General features: G+C 34.1%; 1 protein-coding gene across 2 annotated transcripts; it reads left to right on the forward strand.

Moving 5' to 3' along the window:
• The first annotated feature begins 354 nt into the window (after positions 1-354).
• Positions 355-17,090, forward strand: LOC110635745 (uncharacterized). 2 transcript variants are annotated; one of them, XM_021785172.2, is made up of 20 exons: positions 357-1,554; positions 3,001-3,481; positions 3,783-3,870; positions 3,992-4,173; positions 4,277-4,413; positions 4,610-4,676; positions 6,894-7,059; positions 7,166-7,280; positions 9,668-9,743; positions 9,838-10,020; positions 10,373-10,533; positions 11,425-11,530; positions 11,954-12,158; positions 12,255-12,541; positions 12,703-12,824; positions 14,840-14,984; positions 15,089-15,181; positions 15,606-15,679; positions 16,166-16,219; positions 16,301-17,090. In XM_021785172.2, the coding sequence occupies exons 1-20, from the start codon at positions 563-565 to the stop codon at positions 16,599-16,601; spliced, it is 4,035 nt and encodes a 1,344-aa protein (XP_021640864.2). In that variant the 5' UTR covers positions 357-562; the 3' UTR covers positions 16,602-17,090. The 2 variants fall into 2 exon arrangements, 1 of the variants encoding a protein (XP_021640864.2); XR_009145738.1 differs by lacking the exons at positions 15,089-15,181; positions 15,606-15,679; positions 16,166-16,219; positions 16,301-17,090 and having other exon boundaries at positions 355-1,554; positions 12,708-12,824; positions 14,840-14,981.
• The last annotated feature ends 7,917 nt before the right edge of the window (positions 17,091-25,007 follow it).

Raw genomic sequence — 25,007 nt, forward strand, 5'->3', positions numbered from 1 at the left:
GTCAATTGTCCCAATAATAATTTTAAAGAAAAGAAAAAAAAAACTCTCAAATTCAAAGTTAAAGCCTCTATTTAGAATAAAATTTTATAAATAATAAGTTTTTTTAATTTTTAAAATTTAAAATTTATATTTAAAAAACTTATAATTGCTAAATTATAAAATTTTTAAAATTTTTAAAAATTAAAAAATTAATAAAATTTCTTTTTAAAATCCTTAAGCACTTAAAATAATTTTTCTTCCCTTTTAAATAATAAAAAATTATAAAATTTATACAAAACATAAGAAGCCTTAAATAAAAAAGAAAAAAATAATACTTTAAAAAAATCTTATAAAACCTTGTTTTACTCTATTCCTTCCAAACAGAGCCTAAATTCGCAGTACAAAGAGAGAGGAGCTGGAGCTCGCTTGCCTGGAAACAGAGGTTGGTAGGAACTCAGCAAATGCCAATCCACTCAATGCCAAGCCATACCCATACCCTCTCTCCCACTATTTCCAACCGCCGCGTAGGCACCTGAACGCAGATCAATAACCCACACACACACGCATTTCTATCTCTAACGCTATGTCCCTTCCCAGAACTCCGTCACACACGACGGAGTCCACCTGGGACTGCATGCTCCCTGGCCCGCCATCACGCAACAATTTTGGTTCCATCGACCTTTCCTCCTCTGGTCTCCTCGCCTTTCCCTCCGGATCCTCCATTTCAGTCGTCGATTCCCGTTCCCTCCAGCTTATTTCCACGATTCCTCTGCCTCCTCCTTCATCTCCTTCTTCCAATTCCTCTTCTTCTTTATCTCCATTCATCACTTCCATTCGCTGGACTCCTCTTCCCCTCCATCGTGACCTCCTCTCCACCGAGCCCTCCTCTCATCTCCTCCTCGCTGCCGCTGACCGTCATGGCCGCATTGCCCTCCTTGATTTTCGTCTCAAGTCTGTTCTCCTCTGGTTCGACCAGGATCCTAACCCGAAATGTGGCATCCAGGACCTTTGCTGGGTACTCTCCCGCCCCGATTCATATATCCTAGCTTCCATCGCTGGTCCTTCCTCTCTCTCCCTTTACAGCATCACTTCTTCTGCTCGATGTTTCTTCAAATACGATGCGTCGCCGGAGTTCCTCTCGTGTATCCGTCGCGATCCGTTCGATTCCCGCCATTTTTGTGTGCTCGGACTCAAAGGCTTTCTGCTATCCATTAAGGTGCTTGGAGAAACAGAGGATGAGGTTGCGATAAAGGAGCTTCACATTCCAGCGGATTGCAGTGAATTGGTGCGGCTAGAGAGGGATGCAGCAGGTGGATCCTCTTCTTCGGCGCCAGCGTCGGCAGTGTACCCTCTCTACTGCGTGAAATTCGCGTTTTCGCCGCAGTGGAGGCACATTATCTTTGTGACTTTTCCCAGAGAGTTGGTGGTGTTCGATTTGCAGTACGAGACGGCCCTTTTTAGCACGGCATTGCCACGAGGGTGTGGGAAGTTTCTGGATGTGTTACCGGATCCAAATAATGAGCTGCTGTATTGTGCTCACCTTGATGGGAGGCTCAGCATATGGCGTCGTAAAGAGTAAGTATTATCGGCTTGCTCCTACTAATATTGCAATTTGTATAATTTTATTTTATTTTTTCATATTCTTTAGTTGAAAGTTGAGATATCATAACGTGAATTTGGTAAAGGTTATTTCATAGATTAGTGTTGTAATCAAGTGAAAAATGGAAGTCCATAAGCAATTATCATTTGACTAAGTCCTTAGCCAGAATTTTAGCTTGGGAATAACTCCATCTGGTTAAGCGATGGCCATTTGAATTGAAAGGCATTTGTTGTGTCAATAATACATATACGGCATTGTAGCTTGGGATTAGTATTTAAATCCACTAACATCAAGGGGTGCAAATATCATTTGATGAAGGAACAATGGTAGTTTGCAATTGGGAAATGTATCAAATATTTTCTTGCTATTATTTCCCCCTTGTGCAATTGATTTTGTACAAAAGAATTCAAAGAGATCTGAGGTCTGAGGTCCATTTTAGAGATGCTAAGGGGAGCCAGTTTAATCTGCCAGCTACAGAGAAAGAAGGACAAACTAATTCAGAATTGCAAGTAAGCACCATTCTAATTTTCGGAGAGCTGATTCCTGTGGATGGCTGCCTCTAAGGCTTTAAGTTGATTCATTGCAAAGCTGATCTGGGGCCAAGGGATATTTGATGGAGAGAGACTAAGTATATGTAGCTTTGAATGGCTCTTAAATAGATTTTATGATAACTGATGATGCTAATTCTCATGCATAGAAGGGATATCAGATTTTGTTGTGGAAACTTATGGAAGTTCAAGATTTTACACAGTTATTGAATTTAAAATTGAATTTCATTATGACCATTGAATTTTAATTTGTCTGCATAGTACTAAACTTCTTTTTTTTTTTTCTCAATTATGTCACTATTACAAAAATTTTTAATGTGATAGCTAAGTATGACATCCCTGTAGCCTATAGCAGATCTTAGAAAAAATTTTCTTGGTTATTTTGTTAAACATGTGGCTGGATATCTACCAAAATATAGCAAATAATGACTTTATTGAAACCAAAATTAAAGTGATTTTGTTAATACAAATTGAAATTTAGATGTCTTGCAGAAGTAACTGTAATTTCAATGATCATGGGTGAAATTAAGCCCAACTTTTTGAATATAATTACATAAGATTTTAAAAGTTCAGGTTTATCAATAAATTCGTGTATAATATAATAATGAATACAGGCATTATAATTACTGGTACCACCGTACCAGTAATTTGTACTGAAAGTATCTTATTTCCAGTGGTTTTCTATGTGCATAGCCCTATTAACAAAAAGAAGCAGAAGCATTGTGATATCATCTGATCTGATATTTGTTGACTGCCTCATTTTCTTTCATTTTATTTTATTGCTCTTTTCTAATGTTTGGCTACGATGATCATATTATTCTTCTTACTTTCATCCCTGCCTAAGAGAATGCACTTATTTACATATGATTACAGAGGAGAGCAGGTGCATGTAATGTGTACGATGGAGGAGATGATGCCCTCAATTGGCTCATCTGTCCCTTCTCCTTCGGTTCTAGCTGTCACCATCTGCCAATCAGAGTCCACACTCCAAAATGTTGCCAAGTTATATTCTGATGCACCTAATGCACCTTTAGCTGATATGGATTTTGATAATCCCTTTGATTTCTGTGATGACACTCTTCTTCTTTCCAAGACACATGTGATATCCATTTCTGATGATGGAAAAATATGGAACTGGCTCTTGACTGCTGAAGGGATTGGAGACACCCAAAAGGATGTTACAGACTTGGGTATAGGTTCTGATTCCCGTGAAGTGCCAGTTTTGGGGGCCAATGGTAATGGCTTAGCTTCTGCTGATGGACTTACTTCTGAAGCAAGCAAGCAACAAGAGAATATGGGTGTCAATAAAAGCCGTCCATCGTCTATTCTCAGCCAGGCAAGCATATCCTGCAAGGTCTGTTAAATAAACATTTTTTACTTTGATGTTAATTTATTTTAGCTTTATAACTCTCACCTGTTGGATGAAGAGTTTAAAATATTAATTGAACTAGCAATAGTTCTTCAGGTCATTGTTTTCTTCAAAAGTGCATCTTTGTGCAAATAGCACATTGGCTTTTTCTTTTTGATTTTGATTGTGTTCAATGATCAATGACTATCTTAGTGAACTGCAGTATTCTTCATCCTCTCTGCAAAGCAACAACTATCTTGGTGAATAGCACTATTATTTATCCTCCTTGCGTTCTTACCTGATGCAGATCAGCCTAGTTGGACAGCTGCAGCTTCTTTCTTCAACAGTAACTATGCTGGCTGTGCCCTCCCCTTCTTTGACAGCTACTTTGGCACGTTAGTTTCGTACTGATGATTATTTTTCTTTTGAATTTCTATTTTCTTCAAATACTTCAAGTTTGCATCAGTTTTTAAGATATAAGCAAGTCTTTGATTAATGAGATATTATATCATGAAGGTGGAGGAAATTATCCTGCTGTAGCTGTTCCCCTGGTTGCTTTGGGAACTCAGAGCGGAACAGTTGACATCGTTGATGTTTCTGCCAATGCTGTTGCTGCAAGTTTCTCAGTTCATAATGGTACAGTTAGAGGATTACGATGGCTTGGAAATTCTAGACTGGTTTCATTTTCTTACAATCAGGTATAGACATCCCATTGAAAGTTATCATTTGTGTAATTACATCATAATAAGTTTCAATTTTTTTTTTCTTGTTTTCCACACTTGCCCTTTCTTACTGACTCAGGTGAATGAAAAAACTGGAGGTTACATTAATAAGCTTGTTGTGACCTGTCTTAGAAGTGGCCTTAACAGACCATTTCGGGTTTTACAAAAGCCAGAGCGTGCACCCATTAGAGCTTTGAGGACTTCTTCATCTGGAAGGTTGTCTTGAAACCCATTTCTTGTATATTAATGCATATCAGCTTGCCACCTCATATGTAAATGGAAGACTACTTAACCTTCTAATTGATCTTCTGAATGCTTCTTTCAGTATTTCCTCATTGCATCTGTGTCTTAACTGATATTTATTGACACATCATAGCATTGTTAGCTGACACTTGTGTTTCAAAATTTCCAGGTATCTTCTTATTTTGTTTCGTGATGCTCCTGTGGAGGTTTGGGCAATGACAAAAAGTCCCATTATGGTGTGTTGGCTGAAACCTTTTCTGTTTATTATTACTTGAGATATTTTTCCATGGCGTATATAAATTCATCATCTTCTTTTGTTAGACAAATTATATTATATATTTAAAAAAAAAAAATTACTTTGGCACTTTTCCTGGAATAGCAGTAAGAATAGGATGGCCTCTTACCAGTAATACCTTCACAATATAAGGAAGTGAAATAATTTTCTTCTTTGATGGCATGAGTATGATACAAGGTTTGAAAATGTAGGGAAAAAACAAAGAAAGATGTGGCAGGAAGAGAAACTGCCACCTTAATACTGCCATGTTAGTGTGACCTGTGGAACCATGTAATTATCAGTTTTTACATATTTGGTTGGTTTCTACCATGGAGAGAGGGAGAAAGGAGGGGGAAGAGGAGGGAGAAGAGGTGGGGGGGACATATTTTATTTTGTTTAATTGTTTAAAATTTATTAATTCCTTAAAAGAGTGTGAATTTGTAATAAATATATAATTTATTGCAAAAAAAAAAAAAAAACCAAGAATGCATTATTTGATAAAAGGACTTTTCAAGGAGATATATTATCTAATAATGAGATATTGTTTGGATTCCAATGCAAAATTTTGATAAATTATTAGAAAATTTTTAATATAGTTAGAATGTTTTGTGTACATTATACTACTTGAATTGTAATTTTTTATGTGAAAATGCAATTTGTGAAAAACATAGTATGCTTTTATTTACTTTTATATAAATGGTTTATATTTAATTTTTAAAAATATTATCCTTTCCATTAGGGGTGGCCATTGGGTCGAAACTGGTAGTTCTGGTTCAAGGTTAAGGGGGACTGGAACCAGATTGCTGGATCCCCATCGATTCCAGTTTTGGTTTTGATCTGGTTCTGTATGGTTTTGGTCAAATTCAGTGGTTGAATTAAATATATATATATATATATATATATATATTAAAAAAGGAAAAAATGGTTTTGGCCTAGAACAAGACCGTACGATTTTAGTCCGGTTCAAGGCCAGTTTTGGTCAATGTGGTTTTGACTGGTTTTGGTCCCAAGTTGGAATTAGACTTGCACAACGTGCAATTTTCAAGATTGTGATATCTATTGGTGATCAACCTCTTGTGTTGTATTGGAGAATAACATGGCCAAGCATGGGAATGGGTGCTAAACCAAGAGCATACTTTTCATTAATCTTTCTTGTTATTATTATTATTTTTTTAATTTGTCTTTTTGAAATTACTGAGTGTGGATGAAATAACTAACACGCACACACACACATACACACACATATACAAATAAAACTTTAGCAGCATATGTAACATCCGAGATTTATTGGCCAAAACATGTCTGTATTGTAACTTTTAATGTGTTTTGGAAGGAATTTATCTATGTATTTTGTTCAAGGGGGCAAAAATTCAAAAGTTGTGCTTTGGCTTGGTGCAAATGGATATGTTACTTTATTCAATGAGATAAAATAGATTTGTTCCTCGTTTGCAATGGAATTTTCTAGTTCAAATATTTGTAGGTTTTCTAGAATTAGTGTGACATTTGATTATATTTTCCATAACTTTGAGTGATTGTTTTTTTTGGAGTTTTGGACATTAGTGATTGTGTTATTGGGACATTTGTTTCTTTGAAATCATAAATGAAGTCCATTTAAGAATTGTTTTGTACAATAAAGTCCACAAATAGGTGCTAAAATGATTGGTGGTGTAATTGGAATTTTGATTTTCTCTTTATCTCCATTTAAAAAAAAAAAAAAAAAAAAACGTATTTTGTTAAAGTCTTAAAAGTACTCAATAGACTTGTATTGAGAAGTAATAGTTAATTTCCTTGAGAGGTTTATAGATTGCTAAATCAGACTTTAGCTTTTTTCTATATTAGCCATTGGTCTAGAAGCCTATTAGTTGAGTGCTTGCATCGTAGTGTAGGGGGTCAAGTGCTCAAGTCTTGACAAATCTCCTTCCCCTTCGAAAGCACCGAAAAGAGAGAGGTGGGAAAGGAAAAGAGGGAGGGAGGGAGGGAGGGGGGGGGGGGGTGCGCGGCGGGCGGAAGGGGGGGAGAGGAGAGGGTGGTGAAGAAGCAATTTTCTACATTAAATCTTTAGAATATGTTTCCCCTTTATTTGATGAAACTATGCTTCTCTCTCTCTCTCTTAACTTTTTCAGGATTTGAACTATTTGCTTCTTTTAGATAATTATTATGCTTTTATACCTCCATGTAGCTTAGATCATTAGCTCTTCCATTCACGGTATTGGAATGGACTCTTCCAACAGTTCCACGGACAGTTCAAAATGGTCCTTCTAGGCAATTTTCATGGTCGTCAAAAGATCAGCAACCAGTAGATTCAGATGCAGCATCTACCCCAAAGGCTGCCTCATCAGAATCTAGTGAGCCTTTTTACTTTCATCTGAAGTGCTATATATATTATTGATTGCTTCTTTTATTATTTGAATTTTCAAATGTTTTGAACATGGGAGTAGCTTTTATGTGCAGCGGCAGCTAGCTCAGATGCTTCTCAGGATGACACAGCAGAAAGCTTTGCATTTGCACTAGTAAATGGTGCACTTGGAGTTTTTGAGGTTCATGGGCGGAGGATCCGGGACTTCAGGTATGATTCCTAAAGATGTTGGAATCAGTAATCTGTTGTGCTAAGTTATAAAAAAGGGCAGATGGTCGAAAAACTGCTTTAACTTTCTGCTCTTTTGGTATACTGTATCTCTTTTGCATTCATGAGTTGGATACTATGACTATTACTCCTGAAATTAAGCTGCCATTTGCATTTGCTTTGTGTAGAATGAACAAGTTGACTAACTCGTTTTTTGGATTGCAATGTTAGCTTATTTGAATAGATGATTTTTTTTGCAATTGAATATGATTAGTATTTCATGAGCAGAGCTTTTGCATTTCAGGGATCAAAATTATATCTTGTTCTTGCCTTCACATTCCAAAGAAGAAAATAAGCTGTAAAAGATAAAATAAATACTTTGTTCATGAAGCATGTAGAATATGGTCCAATCTTGTAGAACTTTACCCAGTTTGTGTTTGTGTTTGCAATTATAACCATCATATGATTCTTCTCATGCCTTTCCTCGTAATTCACACTTCACACCCACCTTTTGATGAGATGAGGATACTGAGATGATGTGATGGAAGCCATACAGTTGACAAATATCTTTATTGTATACATTGCATCAGCTGTTTGAAATATGAAAAGAGCAACAGAAAATGAAGTTAATGAAAGTGAATATGTTATTGATTTATCTATTGTCTGAAGCTTAATAAATAAAGCTATATGGGGTCCAGTTGGGTGACTTACAATCAGATGGTTTGGGTTTGGATCACTGAAAACAAAACCGTAAGCCTAAATTTTCAACTTAGCTTCTCCTTACTGTTGGCTCTTTTTTTTTTATTTAAAATAATATTGGTACTTTATATTTTTATTCTATAGATAGTTTGTTTCTCATAGATATAATGTTAAGGGAGATATTTTTCATACATCAACAAAAAATAATGTAAAACTATACGATAAGGAATAATTGAGAAAATTTTGAGCAAGAATTTTACACAAAGAATAAATATAGTTGTGGAAGCATATGTTTTATTGAATTGACAAAGAAAATTTCAAAATACCGTGAGAGTTTCTTCATGAAATTCTTTATTAATAAATCAAAAGAAAGAAATGTGCAGTGCACATATAAATTTAGAATACCTTTCTTGTCATTTATTTTTCTTGCGTTGTAGCTCGTATGTGATATCTTTATGGTTATAATATTTCAAATAACATATAACGTTTTACACCATGCATGTAGGTTAATAGCTTTAAGTAATTAAACTTAATTCAAGAAATTCAATGAACTTCCAAACCATAAATTTCAAAACAAAAGTTACATAAAGGTTAGATTTGGCCTATTAAACACATAGTTCTTTCCGTTTTCAAAAGTAAAAAATTTGTGGTTCTTCTGCTTTGTAAAAGTTAATACTTATGTTCATCATTGCTAAAATTGAGCTTGTTGTGAGTTCAAACTGATGTATGTTTAATCTAAAACATGTCATTTTATGTTGTAAAAGAGACCAAATTGAATTTTACAAAAGGGTTAATGACGAAAAGTAAATTTCAACTTTACTCAAATTTGCAATTGTGATCTATCCTCTTAATTTGGTCAGTTATATACAACTTTTTAAATTTAGATTGGTTGTAGCCAAATTTGAAATGACAATGCTAAAACTGTCAAATTGCTAGCTTTGCTTATATTTTATTAGAAAAATTTTTTATGTTAGTATTTGATATTGCATATATGAATGGAAGACATTACAAAAATTATTTAGTATTATTTAACATTAAAAAGCATTTTAAAAAGTTAAAAAAAAAAAATTGAATTTTTCATTGCATTCTCTCCCTATAAACATCCCTCCTTATTCTTAAATATGCCTACATGACATTTTTATGAATAAAATATATGCTACTGCAACAATTTGGGATTCATGGCATGTGCCATTCCTTGTTTGGGTTATAATTGACACCAAAATGAAAAGTTCTGTATTTAGTTGACAAAAATTAAAAGAATTGGTTATAATTGCAACTTTGAGCTAAGTTTGGGTTTTTTTAACCCTTCTATAAAATTGGAGGCCAATATTAAATATTAAAAAGATTGGAACAAAGTGTGAAAATTGGTTAAATTTCAGTTTATAGCTATGTAAAATTAAATCATCTCAGGTAATGCATGACCAAACCCTAAAATGAAAATATGACCTATTTTTCAGATGGGTTAGAGCTGGGTTGAAGATTGTTCTATTAAAGCTTCAATTTTGGGCCTATGGAATTCAAATCTCTTTGGTCTTCCCATATACCTATTTGTTTCGCAACTGGAAAAACTCTATTTTTGTCCACAATCATTATGCTCAAATATCTTGTCATCTCTATGATTTATACTCTTTGAATTTATGCTTACATCTTGCTCCCTTATCTCATATAACATTTCCCCCCCTTCTTTGTAGACCAAAATGGCCCTCTTCTTCATTTGTTTCATCTGATGGATTGATCACAGCCATGGCCTACCGCTTACCTCATGTTGTATGTTTCAGTTATCTTAACATTTTCATTTTATTGGCAATCTTGATGCTTCCAAAGTTCTATTATTGGAGGCGGTGACTTTGCTACTTTTCAGGTTATGGGAGACAGGTCAGGGAACATACGATGGTGGGATGTAACGACTGGGCATTCTTCATCTTTTAACACTCATAGGGAAGGAATCAGGAGAATCAAATTCTCACCCATTGTCCCTGGAGACCGTAGCCGAGGACGTATTGCAGTGCTTTTTTATGATAATACCTTTTCTGTATTTGACCTTGTAAGCATGAAAAGTGGCTATTAGCAATCTTGCTGCTTTATACATTATGCATGCTGATGTTTTTATACTATGTATGATCTGCATGGTTGGTGATCTGCTAAGAATTTGAAGTTCCCCCCATCTCCCTGTCCATTTCTTTTTGGGCAGTGGGACGGGGTGAGTTGGTGGGAAATTTGAGCACTAGTGGAGGATCCACGAGGAACTTCGTTAAAATCCAGCAAGCATTTGCTATATACATTCTTTTGATTTGAACCATATTTTATGTTATTATTTATTACTGCTTGTGTGCATTTACATCTTTTAATGGAGTTCCTCACTTAATCCTGTTGCTCTACATGTTCTCAAATTGCAGGATTCACAGGATCCATTAGCCAATTCTCTTTTGCAACCTCAATTTCCTGGAACCCTTGTATTGGAACTTGATTGGCTGCCTTTGCGGAGTGACAAAAATGACCCTCTGGTGTTATGCATTGCTGGAGCTGATAGCAGCTTCCGCCTTGTTGAAGTTAACATGTAAGTGTCATTTTAAACGAGTTGATAGATCCCATTTTATGCTTTTTTTACTGTCATTATATAGGAGAATGTAAAAGGGGAGCATGATTAATTTTATCCAAGCATCGTTAATATGGTTTTGCTGGGGGTCTTGTGTGGCATTATAGTACTGGAACTAATAGCATCTTCAATAATTTCATTCAAGCATGTGTCATTTTAGATGAGTTGACCCTTCTTTTATGCTATTATTCCCCATATATGGGAGAATGTTAAGGGCCTTGGTGGTGCTGTGGTGTGGCTCTGATTTGACAGAAAAATGCAATGGTTTTGGGTCGCTGACAAGCATTATTGTTTACCCCTTTTCTATTATTTTAATGATTTGTTTTGGCCAGTGGCCACAAAGAAAGATATAGAAACTGAATCTGAAATTAGAAATTAATTTATTTATTGGCAAAGTTCTTACTTTAACTCCATTTCCATATTTTTGTTTCTCATGTTGCAAATTTTGGCAAACCTGGGTTGGCAATGTCGGTTAAACATGACAGAAAATTTCTCTTTGGTGTCATGAGTCAGAGATGGAAAATTGTTGTAATGTGAATTTGTATTTGCTTTTTTTTTTTTTAATTTGGTGATATGATCATAATTTGCTAAATGGGAGTGGTAGAATTGTGCACATCGTATAACATCTTTTGCATTTACTTTGAGGATATCAATTTGTTTCTTATGCAAACATTTCACACGATTAGATTTGAGTGTAAAATCCACTTAAAGGATTGTATCATATGTACTTATCACATGAATTCTAAATTAGCTGTACTGGTATTTGTCTTGGTAAATCATAGATTGATTTAATAGCAGAGTTTTGAATGTTATCTTTGGTGTTTTAATAGCCATGCTGTTCTGTTCATGCAGAAATGACAAAAAGCCTGGATATGGATTGCAGCCTCGGGCTACTAAAGAAAGATTCAGGCCTATGCCAATATGCTCTCCGATACTGTTCCCTACACCACATGCGCTGGTAATCTTGTCCTGCTTTTCTATTATCTTTTAATTCGGAATACTTGTGCAACATGTTACACATTCCTGTGCAAGTTGGCTCACCTCACATTTTGTCAGCATTTATTTTTTACATCTTCTAGGTAAGTGCTGTTTTTAATATGAGAAATGTATAAACATCATGGGGAGGGATTTTCTTTCTAGAAATTGACAAAAATAGGTTTGACTCTCTCCCTCCTTAATTGAAAGAGTAGAAAAAATTTATTTTAAGGCATCATATCTCTGGCTTTGGAGTTTCATCACCTCTGTTGTTTGTGTACAGTTGATGGTGAATATCCAGAATGTCTTAGAAATAGGCAGTATAATCTCAAATGTTAGATTAAGATTTCCATAGAGGAGGGATTTCTTTCCTGATATCATATTTGCTGCTGTTCCTTTGCTACAGGCATTGCGGATGATTTTGCAACTGGGCGTCAAGCCCTCTTGGTTTAACACTTGCGGAACAGCTATTGATAAGAGGCCTCATTCCATTCCTGGAACTGCTTCACCTGCAGCAGATCTACGCAGCTACATGATTGATTTACCTGCTGTTGGTGATTCTGTAGTGCCAGAAATGCTCCTTAAAGTATTAGAGCCTTATCGAAAAGAAGGTGGTTTTCTTTTATGTGGCACTGCAGATATGCTCTTCCATATGTTTATTTGATTAATATCTTGTATTACATATTCTGAATGTTTCCTATTAAAAGGATGCATACTTGATGATGAGAGAGCAAGATTATATGCTACCATAGTCAACAAAGGTTGTGCTGTGAGGTTTGCCTTTGCAGCTGCTATTTTTGGTGAAACTTCGGAAGCTCTTTTCTGGTTGCAATTGCCTCATGCCCTAAAACATTTGATAAATAAGTTGGTAAATAAGTCTCCACAGAAAGTACCCATCTCAGCTTCAATGCCGGAGATTGATGGCACGGCTATGTTGAACAGAATTGCATCAAAGGGGAAATCAGTAACTGGTACTGAGAACAGGGATTTATTGGTAAGTTATTTTATGTATTATTTATTTTCACTTATGTTCTTAGTCCTCTTTCTTCCTCTTACCTCTTCTATTCCCTCTTCTGTGTAAGATGTTCTAGTAATCGTATGCAATGCATAAACATGTTATATTCTCTGTTGTAATCTGAGATATTTGTGTAACAGAGCAGTGGTCAACTTAGATTGATGGCTTTCCAGCAAGAAGAGTTATGGGAGAGTGCTAATGAGCGCATTCCTTGGCATGAGAAACTGGAGGGAGAAGAGGCTATTCAAAACCATGTGCATGAGTGAGTCCTTTATTTAACTTTGGCATGCACTGAGTATTATTTTATTATAATCAATTACTACCATGTGAATGCATAAGTTGGGTGCAATTTATGCTATCTATCTGAAGCCTGAGGACTGAGAAGATTGCAAATTGGTCATTATTTTGTTGTATTCCTGATTATCGTATTGCTTTGTGAATAAACATTATAGTGCTGATGGAGCAGATTAGTGCTTGATTGGCTCAAGCAAACCCAACTTAAAACTTCAGTACCAAGGCATTATTTACTAGTCATAACTTTGCTGGTTGCTATTGATGATGCTGTCTTATCAGAAGAGAAAATTGGGGCTTCAACATTGGTTATCTTTGGAAAATCATGTCATGTTCAATAGGGTGTGCTTGAGGATCACAAACAGAGTACTTGTTACTATGTAAACCTGTGGTCTAAGCCAATGTATTGTTCTTCTGTTTAATTAGACTAATCATTTTGAATGAATCAAAGTGACAATGCAAATATTATAATATTTCCGTGGGATTATCTTTGCACAAAGTTAATGTCTTATGTGTCCTTCAGTAGGCATCAAGGGATCTTTTAATAGTTTCTAATGATTTTGATGGAGTTAGGAACAAAAAAGAACAGATTCAATAAGAGAGTAGTATTGATTTCACTGTAAAATGAGATCTGAATTACAATGAATCAATTTGGCAATACAATAGCTATTTCAGTCCTCTCGAAAACAGAAAAACACAGAGAAAATAAAGGACCAACTAGCTCAAGCTAGCCCCAGCTATTACCGAAATTCAAGAATACGTCCAGAATACCCGTGTCAGCTGAAGAATCTCTTATTTATAGCTGGAATGATGATTCAAGGACCATGTGGAGTGCCACCCACAATTCCCTCTAACAGCATAACTTCCAAATGATTCCCTTCCAGCTAACCTCTTCTACCTTTCTTTCTGAAATTCTTCCTGTAGTAAACTCTCAGTGGTTTTGGATCACGGCCCACCATTTCTGAATCAGCAATTCTGCTTATATCAGATTTGCTTCCATGAAATGTTTCTTTTCATCTCAACTATGCCTCAATCTTAATTTAGTTGCAGTCAGCTCTCTAGATCTTTTTTCTTGATTCTACTTGGTTTAGAGTTACATTTATAGCTGCCAAATACTTTCTCTCATTACTTTATCCTCATCATCCTAGGTGTACTCCTTGTTGTCTTTCACCTGCAACTTCAGCGTGTTTGATTTCCATACTGATAATTTGCTAGCTGATGATGGAGATTCCCAAACCATCTCGATCACCCTTTAGTTTGTATATTTTCAGTGGGTGTCTTTTCACCTTGTTGTGAATGCACCCATTTGCATCTGATTCTTCCTTTCACGAAGTGTTTGCAATAGAAAAATGCTTGGAAGCAATACTGCTAAGATAGTTGATAAAAAATTTGTATGTGTGGTTTTATGAGGAATGATATGTACACTCATAAACTATTGTAATAGTTATCTTACAATAGTTATTTGATCTTAAATTTGGGAATTTAAGTTGTTTTAAAAAAAAAAAAAAATCACATGCACAATTTTTTAGAAAGTTATGGTATTAAACATTACTGTTATTTCCTACATCAACTGGGTATTGAGGAAGAATGTTTTATATGTGATTTGGGCAATCCTTCTCCCACTGAGTGGCTTTTGGGGTGGAGTTAGGTCCAGTTTGTTTTATCAACAATAACCTTTTATGGAAATGTAACTGCTCTGTGGTCAGCAGTTCTTGAAGGAAAACCCACATCATAGCTATGCTTAGAAAGAATACAATGGTTTTGAGAGTTTACTATTTTTTTGAAAAATAAGAGGCCGATATTTTGGACATGCAGCCATGGAATGCTGGTCCCTCCATTCACAAAATTATTTTACTGTCATTTCATATTTTATTTTTCTTCTTGTTCTTATGCTAGTACACTTCTGTAACCTGCATGCCTCCTCCATATTTCTCTTTTCGGATTCTACATTAACTTGGATAATCGTCTCATTTTCATGAATAACAGGCTTGTATCAGTTGGGAATTTGGAAGCAGCAGTTAGTTTGTTGCTTTCCACCTCTCCAGATAGTTCTTATTTCTATGCAAATGCTCTACGTGCGGTTGCTCTTTCTTCTGCTGTGTCAAGATCTCTTCATGAGCTTGCAGTTAAGGTGGGGATTAAGAAACTGCTTATGTTTCAACAATAGACATAAATTGTGATTGGAATACAAGATTTATTCTTTTTCTGATTCTTGACTATTATGTGATCATCAAGGTTGTTGCAGCTAACATGGTCAGGACTGACAGATCATTGTCTGGTACTCATCTTCTTTGTGCTGTTGGAAGGTATCAAGAAGCTTGTTCTCAGGTTAGGTTCTATACCATTTCTTTTTTATTTGCATATTTAATGTCTTGTGGTGTAGTTATGAAATTTTAGTCTTTCTTCAAATTCCGCTGCATTTCGGTATTTCAGCATTCAGTTGAGTATGTGTGGTACTTGTCCATTTTGCTCTCTTTTGCATGTCGAAAACTTATCCTGGTCCACACCCAGTTTATTCAGGCTCTGGAAGAGAGTGACAACTTCTTGTAGAATACGATCATAAACTTCTGAGAGCATTGCTTACATCATTGCTAAATTTGTAGGGATCATATGAGATCTTCCATCATTAAAGTGATCTCCATATATCATCACTGAGCTCCATTCAGTTGTGTTTTTTCCCTTTGCTGAATCAATAACAGATCCTCCAAAGTTTGTGGTTGGACTTCCAATTCTAACACATTCACTTCTGCAGCTGCAAGATGCTGGATGCTGGACAGATGCTGCAACTTTAGCTGCTACACACTTGAAGGGATCTGATTATGCAAGGTTCTGAATTTTTTTATCATAAAAAAATCCTTAAAGGTTCCCCTAAAACTAATGATACATCTCAAAAGATTCTGTGTATTGGTTTCATCATTTTCATTTTGTGTTGCCATTTCTCAATGTGTTGGCTTCTATATCTGTGAGTTCAGTTGTTATCTCATGCTTCTCTACCATGTTTGCAGCAACTCAACTCAATAAAACTCTTTATCTCATCTAACTGGAATTTTCTGGGTGCATAATATTTTGCCATTTAATTCTGTTGAAATACATACTCTGCATTAAATTCTCTCTCTCTCTCTCTCTCTTTTTTTTTTTTTGCCTACCTTGTACATCTTTGTTAGCCTTATCTACTTCATCCTTTATTTTTAATCAAATCTATTATTTTTAACAATGTATCATATGGCTTTTTTTTTTTTTTTTTTTTTTGCATATTTTTAACAATTGCTGAAGTAAATATTCTCGTCTCATTCACAGTTTGTGTTTTTGCAGGGTCTTGCAAAGATGGGCTGAACATGTTCTTCGTTCTGAATACAACATCTGGAGGTACTTCTCTTTCCATTTTAGTAAGCATTCTAAACTTGATGCTTATGCTCTCTTCCTAATCTATACAATGGCTCAATGCAGGGCTCTAATTTTGTTTGTTGCGGCTGGTGCATTGCAAGAGGCCCTTGCAGCACTTCGTGAAGCACAGCAACCTGATACAGCTGCCATGTTTATACTTGCTTGCCGAGAAATCCATGGAGAAATTATTGGTCATTTAAGAAATTCAGATGATGAATCAGGGTCTTCAGACAATAATGTTCTATTTAACTTGCCTGGGTTGAACCCAGAGAATGAAGATGTTATTGCAGTTGGTGAATATTTTGGGCAGTATCAAAGAAAATTGGTGCATCTATGCATGGACGCACAGCCATTTTCTGATTAATTGACCAAGCATGTTAGATTTTTTTTTTTTTTCTTTTAATTGTAGTTTCTCATCTTGTATTGATTAGTAGTGGCTATTTCAAAAAAAGGAAGCTCATGGCCAGTCAATAGATTGGATTCAGATCATAACACCAAAGACCAGATTCAATTGTAAAAGTTAGCTCTACATCCCGGTTGAAGTTTGGTGAGAGGACAAGAAGAGACGGATGAAAAGGTTTTTCTGCTTAGATCTCTACTCAGAATGGCTTGTGGTAAAGTTGTTGACTTCTCTACTCCATTTTCGGCAACTCAGATAAGGGGGAAAAAAAAGAAGAGATTTTTCAGTGGTACAAAGTGACATTATTAACTCATTTTTTTTATAATCTTTAGAACATTAGTTTGTATCGTTTCAAAAGAAATTCGTTTATCTTGTATACGTGAAAACAACAATACGAAAGATGTTAATGATTTTCAAGTGTACAATAATTATGATGTGTTCTCTGATTGTTTATTGATCTTTTGTCATTCCAGTTACGATATGTTTCGCGTAAGAAGGTTGTTTCAACATATTACCTTTTTCAGAAGATTAGAAAAAGATATGCAAGTGTATGTGACTAATAATGATAACTCATTCAAATTAATCAATTTTAAAAAGTTAAAATTGATGTAAAAAAAAAAAAAAAAGGCGATTCTGGAGCTTTTTGCACATGCTTTCATATTCGGCAATAAATGACTGCTTCTTCAGGTATTCTTGTGCAAACTCTTCTCTAAAAATTCTTTCTTTTGTGCTTGTATCATATGACGCTCTTAGCATTTTTTTTTTTTTTTTAATTTTAAATGTTGGATGTAGAATTTAATTCCTTTATAATTGCCGTTTGGTTCTCCATTGGTGCAGCTAATTATGCTTCTATCCAAATTCACATCTTATTACTTTCTTAAATTAATTTTAATGCGAATATAAAACATTTGTAATAATATAACTTGCATCTTATATAATTCAAGTATTTCAAATTTATAATTTATAATTTTATATAAATATGTAATATAAATTTAAGTAAAGGAAAAAATAAATAGTATATGTAATAAATCGATAAAATTGAACCTATCTTCCAACTTTGATAATAACATATTTATTATTCTTCAAATATAAATTTCATTTAGCAAAAAAGCACTAATATGAATACAACCGGAGGTCCCCTATTACGATGCGGATATATTGCATTTAACTAATTATTTCCATTTAATTATTAATATTAGTTTTATGATTGTAGAAAGAAAAGAAATTTGATATTTCATTTTATATGCACAAAAATTAAATAAATGATTAAATGACTTCAGATACTACAATTTTATATATATATATATATATATATATATATATATATATATCTATAACTGTAGTGTTATAGAGTGTGTTAATTAAAGTTGGAACTTGTTAATGAGGCAATATGTTATAATAATTTAGTCTCATTAAATTTTGAACATTTTTGTTAAATTATCAGAAGAATAAAAATTTTATAATCACTAGTCATCCGAGCGATAATAATTTTAAATTTCAAATTTTATTTAATTTTAATCCAGTAAACTTTACTCTGTTAAATTATTTATTTTTTATATATATTAATGAAAATTTTATTTATTATATTAATTTTTATATCAATATATATTAATTTAGTAGTATTTGGTTTAAATCAAAATCACATACTAAAGTAAATTAAATGTATAAAAATTATGTAAAAAATGATTCTTAAAAAATAGAATTATAATATTTTATTTTTTAAAATAAAATTATTAATTTTTTTAATTTTGCCAAGCGTTAATTAATGGTGAATAGAAGTTTCAATTTTTTTATTATCTAATACTAATAATTAAATCTATAATTTAAAATATTAATAATTAAATTTATAATTAAAAAATATAAGTTAAAATTTTAAACTCAATTAAGATAAAGTTATTAAATTAAGTATTATCTAATATCAATATTTAACTTTATAATTAATAAAAGTTAAGTTAAAATAAAATTTTAAATATTTTATATTTTAAATTAAATTATTTTTTTAATTGTAACATGTATAATATATAAAATTATCATACACTAATTAAATATATTTACTTATATTTTAAATTTAAATAATTATATATATTTTAGGATAAAAATTATTCAGTTAAGATTAATTAAAATTAATAATTAAATTTATAATTAAAAAAAAAATAAATCAAAGTGAAAATTTTAAATATTTTTAATTATGCCAAATGTCATGGTGAATACAAATGTCAATTTTTAGTTAAATATTTTGTGCCATGACCCAACCTATGGGCTGGACCGGCACTAGGACCTGGGCCAGCATAAAGCCCCTGAGGCCTGTAGTAAGCTTTACTGTTCTCAAATTCATGACCAGGCCCACAATTTAGGCCCAATATGCATATAAAATAATTTAAATTAAACTGTTATAATTTTATTTCGGGTCAACTTAACCCAGTAATTATCAGAAATTAAAATTAGGGGAGCCCAGCTCAACCCTGTTGCATCATTTACAAACTATTTAAAACTCATAAAAAATTTTCATTTGTTAACACAAAAACTTAAATTCACGCAGTCCCTGACAGAATTAATACTACTACTAGTACATGTGGAGTTCTAAATTACAAATTTAGATAATAATACAGTTAAATAATTTTTTTTCATAACCTGCGAGGAAAGGAATAAGTTATTCTGAAAAATGTCTCCTCCTGTAGCCTGAAAAAAATATGTGAATAGGAGTGAGCGTTCAACTCAGAAAGTAAAATATCAATTTTAACCATAATCTCTATAGTTATCTAGAGCTAATTCACCATGTGGAGTGAAATGCAACATCGTCAATATTTTCATACAAATCACATCATAACAGCAAAAAGGCAATTTAGAGCACTCACACATCTAATAACGTCAAACAATACATATACGGGAGCTGATCCCTTATACAGTCATCTTAATCCAACCTCTGCCAACGAAGATCTCAAGCTGGACTTTCGCTTAATAAACCAAATACGGTGTCCCAGTGAAGATCTCAGGCCGTGTCTACCCCGAAGGACCGGGTTCCAGCGAAGATCTCAAGCTGTGTCTACCTGTCCTGTCAATATCCAACACCATACCACACGTACGCCAACGCACGCACACTGCTCCAAATTATCACAAACAACACCTATGGCAATCCATCAAATAAGAATGCAATATAAAATGTGCATAGTATTTAACTATATATATATATATATATATATATATATATATATATATATATAAGTGATGCATGAGCATGCTTGAACATATAATAATATCGAAATTATAATTAAAATTAATATTTTACTCATAGTACACCGAGGACTATTGTGGCTGCTGGATGGAGGAAAATAACTGACATCGATCACCTAAATAATTATATAATAAATTTATTAGTACTAAGTCAAAATAAAATTTTAAAGAATCAACAGATAACCTAATTCATGCCAGAAATCTAACAAAGTTTCTTCTATCCCAGAACCTACCCAACCTGAAAAAGGCTTTAAAATACACTTCTATATCTGCCAATCATATAATCACAACTCAATCACATCACAAGGCTCCTCCTGGGCCCATCCAACAATCAACAATCACAATGTAAAAAATTACAGTTTAGTCCTTATAATTAACTCCTTTTGCAAAAACTACCCATATGAGCTCTAAAAGTTCTAAAACTTTGCCCCGCGATCTTCAGCAATATTACTAAGCTAATGCAAAAGGAATTATAATTTTTTGATCACCCCATGAATATTTTATTCAAGAATATTACTCAATTCCATAAGTTTCCAACAGCTAACATATTCTCAATTCAACCCAATTCAATATTCACATATTTAAACCTCCATTCTCAAGCTTCAACCAATTATATAAAATTTAAATATCATAATTTCAAATAATCTTATATGTTCATATGCTAAAAATCTAACTAAAATCCATCTATATTTTTTTCAAAAATATTCTACAATCACTCAAAAATTCAACAAACACCATATAATATCTCCAAATAATTTTACTTACATCATATATTTTTCTTAGAATTTTTCTCTAATTTTTCCTGTTTAAGAAACACTGCATTTATGCTCCACAGACAGAGAAATAATGAAAATAATCTTACCCAAAGCTTATTTGTGTCTCAAAAATTTCAAAAAATTATGAGGAAGCCTCTGAAAGTTGAATTATCTCCCAAGCTCACAGGAGACACCGCTGGTCGCCAGTGACATTTGCCGGATTTGATCATACCATCATGTTCCTCTCCTCTCCCTCAGTCCATAGGTGGTCTCGAATCGTCAATCCAACAGACAAATCGTCCTAGATATGACCCAAAAGCTTGAAAAACCCGAAACTTCTTTCCTCCATATCTCACTCATTCGACCTCCATATCTCACTCATCCGACCTCCATTTGCTGCAAAATTGGTATCAAAAGAAAGCTCTCGGAACAAGCTTTCCAACGCCACTTGAATCGCCTCGATCGAACGTCGAAGGAAGCCGGAATCACGACGGGAGCCACTGCCTACTGTGCGCATTTTCTCTATCTTCTCCCTCTCTTACCGCCGCGTCTAGCGGTGCTACTGGCCGGCTGGTGGCTCGCCGACATCGCATGAAGCCGCTTGGTCGCCGGTCAGTGGTGGTTGACCCCTCATTGGTCAGAAAGTGTAGAGAAAAGGGAGAGAAGAGATGAGGGAAAGAGAGATGCGTGAGGGAGAGAGGCGGGGTCTGCTGGCTGTTTGGTTTTTTTTTTTTTTTTTTGAAATTCTGGGAATGAACCTAGACAGACATATTGTCCAGATTCATTCCTGGAAAAATTTTAAAATTTTTTTAAATGTTTAATTTAATTTTTAATTAATTTATTTATTTTTTTTTTTTTTAAATTTTTTTCTTGGGTTGTTACATTCTTTTCCCCTTAAGAAAAATTCGTCCACGAATTTTTGAATAAACAAGAAATAAGGAAAAGAAGATTATTAGAATAAGTGCAATCATTACTCCTCCAGCTATGCAGAGATTGGTAAAACATTTATTCTTCAAACTCCTCGTATATTATATATGACATTCTACTGCTCTCTGATTCTACTATAGTGTCCTATTTGTCATCATCTCTTTCTAGAGGGCTCTTATCTTGTAACTATTCATTGATCATTTTTCTGACATTTCAAGTATTCGCTATACCTCACTACTCTTGACTTGAAGTCTCATAACTTCAATCAACTTGGTGGTTATCTCTCTTATGTTGCGTCCTAAGATGCCTCTTAGTGATTTTTTTTCTTTATTCTACCTTTTTCTACAATTCTGTTTCCCATGACATGACTTATGTTCCTTATTCCATGATATCCTATGAGACGTTTTCCTATAGCACCCATCATAGGCATTCCGTTCAAAATCTTTACTTGTCCTATGACCTTAATAGTCAACACCTATGCATCTTCTTATTTTCATGATACTTCAAATTTCCAATATATTTGTGTCATCACTAAGCTACTTAGACCAACCTCTGTATATCTTAGGTAACTAGTCAGGTAGAATTCCATCCAAGGGCTAAATGTTCCATTTATCAACATTGGAAAGCAAACTGGATCTCTTCTCTTATATGACAAAAGTATTTATATTCCATGACAACTTAGTCCATGCGACTTTATCCTTTCTCACTCTTCCTCTGGAATGAGAATATCCTGACCTCTTCATAAAGCTTCTTATTATGTGGCCTACTTCTGATACATTGGCACTTAGATCAATGCTCCACTACTCTTTTAATCTATCATCTCATAATAACTTATTTTAAACATCTCTTAGTGTGTTCCTAGCATACCTATTCCTTCTTATCCTCATCATTATAACGAGCTTTCTTTCTGTCCTTTGGATTTTATCCACTTCCTTTTCCTGTTTCTACTATTATTGATATCTTTCCAATCTACTGTACTTATTCTTTAACCTTTGTTTTCTCTCATTCTTATACTTTTTCCTTCAAGGATGTCCATCCCATCATCAATTTTAACTTTCTTTTTATTTCTTAGTCCTATCTTGATTACTTGTTCCATTACTTCGAGAATTTTAACCTTACAATTGACTCCTACCAGCACATTCTTCACATTATGTAACACTTGGAATTAACCCTAGAAAATTCTTTTTTGTATCCCCTTTTTCCAACTTAACTATCAGAACATTATCATTCCCTACCTCTCTTAGTAGGAAATTGTACATCATGGATGGATAGGAGCCCTAGAAATTATAAGTTTCATCTGAACTAACACGGCTGTGGGAAATGTGTGCCATGCCTTAATTCTAAACAAGATACTTTACGTGTTTATTCTCCTTAATATAATCGCATATACTGCCCACAACTTTCCAAACTTCAGCCTCAAATTACCCATCGGCAACAATTTCATCTATTGAAACTCATCCACAAATAGTACTTCCTCCAGCTCATAGTTTAAGACAGTTGCAAGCCTTAGTAGCTAACTCAATTTAACTCCTGTCATTACTCTGATCGTTCTTTCATATTTAACACTAGGTATGCACTTATTGTCATTCTCATATCAAGAAATTGTGTATGAATTAGTGCCTACCAAACTCTCAATAAACTAGGTCTCCTTGACTCAGTCTCTGTTCCTTATATAACCCTCTAGAACCAAAAGCACGAGCAAAACTTGAAAAGAAAGAAAAATATCCTCTTATATTCAACTACATCCGATTGTCCATATAATAATGTTTAACCTATGTTTCTTAGTCTTTCTCTTCAAATTTCATCATCTCCTAGCACAATTGTGCTCTACCTATAAGGTATCATCTGCATGAACCCTTTACCGTACCATTGTCCTTCCTGACATAATATTTTATAATTTATTAACTTTACTTATACTCGACCTATGATTCATATCTATCATTCTTTTCCTCTCATCATACCTATTTGATCCCTTAGATTGACTTTTATTCAACTTACTACTTACTAACTTTTTTTTCTCTGCCTAATTAGATAGTCCATAATACCATCACACACCTTCTAGCTTTTGCTCATTATTATTGTATTCCTCACCTAATCTTCTTGATACTGTTAACAAGTTAAAAGAATGTTACCCCATTGCTATCCACTTCACTTTAGGAATAGGGAATAGATAGAGTATGATCCAATTATGCAACTCCAAGCACTATATTTTAGTCCCTGGCACTACCTCAATTACATCATGCTATGAGTATCACATTACTATATTATATACCTCCATCACTATTCTCACTAATGTGGTCCCATTTTGGGTTATCCATCCTTGTCATTCACCTTGCCAAGAATAACACTTAGCCTACCCTATATCTTAACTTTGTTCCTTTTATTCTGCGCCCTTCAGGTTATCCTTTCATTTATTTCCTTTGTCTTACCCAAAATAGAACTTGACTATTCTATCCCTGGTTCCATTCTTCTTCCTAACATGACAGTTGTACTTGCTAACTATATCTTTCAGAGTCTCTACTGCGTTATCACATATCTGTGCTTCTCAAATTTGGTCCTTTGACCACTCTAGCTAGTACTTTCACCGGCATTTGGATTATATTGCATCTGCAATCAATTGTCTAAACTTTCATTCTGCACTTTCTCTATCCTTTGGCCCTCTGTGATTTATCTTCGCTAATTTATTACTCTTAACACTATTATAATTAGATTGTACTATTGTTTTGAACAATATGAAGTTAGAAAGGAACTCAGGAAATTGCAGTCATACTTTTATTGTATGATCTCTATTCTTATCCTTTTGGACTACATACTACCCCCTACTACCTTAGGGAGGGGATCTGTAGCAACTCTAATTTTTCATATCCATTAAATTAGCTGAAACTTAAAATTCTAGGTATCCAAACCCGTCATTTAATTTAAAGGCTTACATACATCTTGATCTGATTATATATGATTCATATATGGAACTTGTATCCCCTCCAGGATACCCGAGCCAATTACTCTCTGCCACACTCAACAGTCCCATCCGGGGCACTATTTTGTTGGACACCATTATTAGTAATAAACCCCTATCCCTCTTGAAAGAATAAGACCACTTTATATCATAATTAACTGCGAAAAATGTACTATATCTTCCACCTTGCCAAAACCATGTCAAATTAATTACTCTCTTATCATATCATAGCTCTGTAAATCATCAATTCATAGTTCTGACCTTCTCTAGGTAGTAGGGTTGTACTTTACACCTTACTAATACACACAATGTATACTATTCTCACTAAGCTCTAAGCAAAACGTCTGTCATACTGCAAAAACCATCCAAAATTCCATACCGAAGACCAAATGGTCTCACTCTATAGATGTCACCCTTACTTTGCAACTAATCCACAACCTCTGGTCTGATGGCAACTCTTGATGTAACTCTAGCTCATGCTAGGGTAACTGAGTCACTGAC

Source organism: Hevea brasiliensis, chromosome 17, assembly GCF_030052815.1.
Source record: "Hevea brasiliensis isolate MT/VB/25A 57/8 chromosome 17, ASM3005281v1, whole genome shotgun sequence".
Taxonomy (NCBI): Eukaryota; Viridiplantae; Streptophyta; class Magnoliopsida; order Malpighiales; family Euphorbiaceae; genus Hevea; species Hevea brasiliensis.